The 4,370-nt window shown below is 60.5% G+C and overlaps 1 protein-coding gene across 1 annotated transcript; it reads left to right on the top strand.

Annotated features, from left to right (window-relative positions):
* The first annotated feature begins 314 nt into the window (after positions 1 to 314).
* Positions 315 to 3,570, top strand: LOC135549290 (uncharacterized). The gene is made up of 2 exons (XM_064979306.1): positions 315 to 363; positions 437 to 3,570. The coding sequence occupies exons 1-2, from the start codon at positions 315 to 317 to the stop codon at positions 3,568 to 3,570; spliced, it is 3,183 nt and encodes a 1,060-aa protein (XP_064835378.1).
* Positions 3,571 to 4,370: the final 800 nt, after the last annotated feature.

Raw genomic sequence — 4,370 nt, 5'->3', positions numbered from 1 at the left:
CTACCCCGGCGAAGCTGGGCCAATTGTGCCCCCAATCACGGCCAGATGTGATACAGCCTGGATTCAAACCAGGGACTGTAGTGACGCCTCTTGACCTGAGATGCAGTGCCTTAGACCACTGCGCCACTCGGGAGCCCACGGATATGGTCTAGTGAATTTGAAAGCAGATTTGTGTTTGATATGAATGAAAGGAAAATAAACTGGCAGTAGTTTCAAACACAAAGGCTATTGATTTGGCTAATGATACTTTATAGACACCAATTAGCGTTAAAATCTTCCCAATCATTTGTCACTAGAGCGATAGCACGCGTCAGATGGCCATCTTGCTTAACGTGTTTCAAACAGAGCTCCAGATGAATCAGGGTAATATGGCAGTAATACCTACCGAGTAACAACCACTTTCTCTGCCTATCCCTCTCCTCCTTGGCCCCCCTAGTCTCCTCCAGCCCCAGACCATGGCCCCTTCCTCAGCTCCCAGCCCCTTCCTCAGCCAATTACCCTTCCTCAGCCCCCAGCCCCTTCCTCAGCCAATTACCCTTCCTCAGCCCCCAGCCCCTTCCTCAGCCAATTACCCTTCCTCAGCCCCCAGCCCCTTCCTCAGCCAATTACCCTTCCTCAGACCATGGCCCTTTCCTCAGACCATGTCCCCTTCCTCAGCCCCAGGCCTCTTCCTCAGTCCCTGGCCCCTTCCTCAGTCCCTGGCCCCTTCCTCAGTCCCTGGCCCCTTCCTCAGCCCCAGGCCTCTTCCTCAGTCCCTGGCCCCTTCCTCAGACCATGGCCCTTACTCAGACCATGTCCCCTTCCTCAGCCCCAGGCCTCTTCCTCAGAACATGGCCCCTTCCTCAGACCATGGCCCCTTCCTCAGTCCCTGGCCCGTTCCTCAGACCATGGCCCCTTCCTCAGACCATGTCCCCTTCCTCAGCCCCAGGCCCCTTCCTCAGACCATGGCCCCTTCCTCAGACCATGTCCCCTTCCTCAGTCCCTGGCCCCTTCCTCAGACCATGGCCCCTTCCTCAGACCATGGCCCCTTCCTCAGCCCCCGGCCCCGGCCCCATCCTCAGACCATGTCCCCTTCCTCAGACCATGTCCCCTTCCTCGGCCCCAGGCCCCTTCCTCAGTCCTTGGCCCCTTCCTCAGCCCCAGGCCCTTTCCTCAGTCCCTGGCCCCTTCCTCAGACCATGGCCCCTTCCTCAGCCCCCGGCCCCTTCCTCAGACCATGTCCCCTTCCTCAGACCATGTCCCCTTCCTCGGCTCCAGGCCCGTTCCTCAGTCCTTGGCCCCTTCCTCAGCCCCAGGCCTCTTCCTCAGTCCCTGGCCCCTTCCTCAGACCATGGCCCTTACTCAGACCATGTCCCCTTCCTCAGCCCCAGGCCTCTTCCTCAGAACATGGCCCCTTCCTCAGACCATGGCCCCTTCCTCAGCCCCTGGCCCCTTCCTCAGACCATGGCCCCTTCCTCAGACCATGGCCCCTTCCTCAGACCATGTCCCCTTCCTCAGCCCCAGGCCTCTTCCTCAGTCCCTGGCCCCTTCCTTAGACCATGTCCCCTTCCTCAGCCCCAGGCCTCTTCCTCAGACCATGGCCCCTTCCTCAGACCATGTCCCCTTCCTCAGCCCCAGGCCTCTTCCTCAGACCATGTCCCCTTCCTCAGTCCCTGGCCCCTTCCTCAGTCTCTGGCCCCTTCCTCAGCCCCAGGCCCCTTCCTCAGCCCCAGGCCCCTTCCTCAGTTCCTGGCCCCTTCCTCAGACCATGGCCCCTTCCTCAGACCATGTCCCCTTCCTCAGTCCCTGGCCCCTTCCTCAGACCATGGCCCCTTCCTCAGACCATGGCCCCTTCCTCAGCCCCTGGCCCCTTCCTCAGACCATGTCCCCTTCCTCAGACCATGTCCCCTTCCTCGGCCCCAGGCCCCTTCCTCAGTCCTTGGCCCCTTCCTCAGCCCCAGGCCCTTTCCTCAGTCCCTGGCCCCTTCCTCAGTCCCTGGCCCCTTCCTCAGGCCCTGGCCCCTTCCTCAGACCATGTCCCCTTCCTCAGCCCCAGGCCTCTTCCTCAGTCCCTGGCCCCTTCCTCAGTCCCTGGCCCCTTCCTCAGTCCCTGGCCCCTTCCTCAGTCCCTGGCCCCTTCCTCAGGCCCTGGCCCCTTCCTCAGACCATGTCCCCTTCCTCAGCCCCAGGCCCCTTCCTCAGTCCCTGGCCCCTTCCTCAGACCATGGCCCCTTCCTCAGACCATGTCCCCTTCCTCAGTCCCTGGCCCCTTCCTCAGACCATGGCCCCTTCCTCAGACCATGGCCCCTTCCTCAGCCCCCGGCCCCTTCCTCAGACCATGTCCCCTTCCTCAGACCATGTCCCCTTCCTCGGCCCCAGGCCCCTTCCTCAGTCCTTGGCCCCTTCCTCAGCCCCAGGCCCTTTCCTCAGTCCCTGGCCCCTTCCTCAGTCCCTGGCCCCTTCCTCAGTCCCTGGCCCCTTCCTCAGACCATTTCCCCTTCCTCAGCCCCAGGCCTCTTCCTCAGTCCCTGGCCCCTTCCTCAGTCCCTGGCCCCTTCCTCAGTCCCTGGCCCCTTCCTCAGCCCCAGGCCTCTTCCTCAGTCCCTGGCCCCTTCCTCAGACCATGGCCCCTTCCTCAGACCATGTCCCCTTCCTCAGCCCCAGGCCTCTTCCTCAGACCATGGCCCCTTCCTCAGACCATGGCCCCTTCCTCAGACCATGGCCCCTTCCTCAGCCCCTGGCCCCTTCCTCAGTCCCTGGCCCCTTCCTCAGGCCCTGGCCCCTTCCTCAGACCATGTCCCCTTCCTCAGCCCCAGGCCTCTTCCTCAGTCCCTGGCCCCTTCCTCAGACCATGGCCCTTACTCAGACCATGTCCCCTTCCTCAGCCCCAGGCCTCTTCCTCAGACCATGGCCCCTTCCTCAGACCATGGCCCCTTCCGCAGCCCCTGGCCCCTTCCTCAGACCATGGCCCCTTCCTCAGACCATAGCCCCAGGCCTCTTCCTCAGTCCCTGGCCCCTTCCTCAGACCATAGCCCCAGGCCTCTTCCTCAGTCCCTGGCCCCTTCCTTAGACCATGTCCCCTTCCTCAGCCCCAGGCCTCTTCCTCAGACCATGGCCCCTTCCTCAGACCATGTCCCCTTCTTCAGCCCCAGGCCTCTTCCTCAGACCATGTCCCCTTCCTCAGTCCCTGGCCCCTTCCTCAGTCCCTGGCCCCTTCCTCAGCCCCAGGCCCCTTCCTCAGCCCCAGGCCCCTTCCTCAGCCCCAGGCCCCTTCCTCAGTCCCTGGCCCCTTCCTCAGACCATGGCCCCTTCCTCAGACCATGTCCCCTTCCTCAGTCCCTGGCCCCTTCCTCAGACCATGGCCCCTTCCTCAGACCATGGCCCCTTCCTCAGCCCCAGGCCCCTTCCTCAGACCATGTCCCCTTCCTCAGACCATGTCCCCTTCCTTGGCCCCAGGCCCCTTCCTCAGTCCTTGGCCCCTTCCTCAGCCCCAGGCCCTTTCCTCAGTCCCTGGCCCCTTCATCAGTCCCTGGCCCCTTCCTCAGCCCCTGGCCCCTTCCTCAGCAAACACACAGTGTTTTGATGAAATAAAAGGGAATATATACAGTAGCTATATCCATGACTGCCCGTCCTGCCTAATGTTCCATCGTAGGGCCTTCCCTCTGTAATTACATCCCAGTTGCCCGAGTGGGCTCGGGCTCCCGAGTGGCGCAGCGGTCCAAGACACTGCATTTCAGTGCTAGAGCTGTCACTACAGACCCTGGTTCGAATCCAGGCTGTATCACAACTGGCGCACAATTGGCCCAGTGTCATCTCGGTTAGGGTTTGGCCGGGGTAGGCTATCATTGTAAATAAGAATTTGTTCTTAACTGACTTGCCTAGTTAAATGAAATAAAAATACCCCTATATCTCCATCCCCAGTCCCCCTGCTGTATCCCCCACAAGCCCCCTAATTCCCCCCCCCCATACCTGACCTCAACGGGAAGCAAGAAGCCAAGGTGGAGCGGTTTAGGGGTTTGGGTTGACGAGGATAGGGGGTTTAGTTTAACAAGTAAAGGGCACAGAGGTGCTTCATATAACGTTGTCCCACAGGGTTCCAGTAATTCTTCTCACCTGACACCTTGAGGGGGCTCTTCTGTCAGCCTTGCATGAGGGGAGCACGAGGTGGGTCCAAAAAAAGTGTGCACGTTGACAGAGTTCTCTACAATGAGTCCCAATGTGTGGAAAACGTATGGCATGTGAAACGATGTAATACGCCATGTGGGAAGGGGGCTTACTAACGATGTGAGGAAGTATTACACAGACATCTCAGATACGCTTCCTCCACCACGTAGTCAGTCAGTCATATAGACAATACCTGCTTTATGTGCTGAGGGCAGCTGAAAGTGGCT

The sequence above is a fragment of the Oncorhynchus masou genome, chromosome 12 (genome assembly GCF_036934945.1).
Source record: "Oncorhynchus masou masou isolate Uvic2021 chromosome 12, UVic_Omas_1.1, whole genome shotgun sequence".
NCBI classification, from domain to species: domain Eukaryota; kingdom Metazoa; phylum Chordata; class Actinopteri; order Salmoniformes; family Salmonidae; genus Oncorhynchus; species Oncorhynchus masou.
The sequence above is the reverse complement of the archived record's forward strand: the minus strand, read 5'-3'. Positions and strand labels throughout refer to the sequence as shown.

What these genes read in the sequence shown, in the direction of transcription:
- LOC135549290 (XM_064979306.1), top strand. Translation starts at nt 315, where the DNA reads ATGGCCATCTTGCTTAACGTGTTTCAAACAGAGCTCCAGATGAATCAG. An exon ending in AGAGCTCCAGATGAATCAGG is followed by an intron (nt 364 to 436) that starts GTAATATGGCAG and finishes TGGCCCCCCTAG; the next exon opens with TCTCCTCCAGCCCCAGACCA.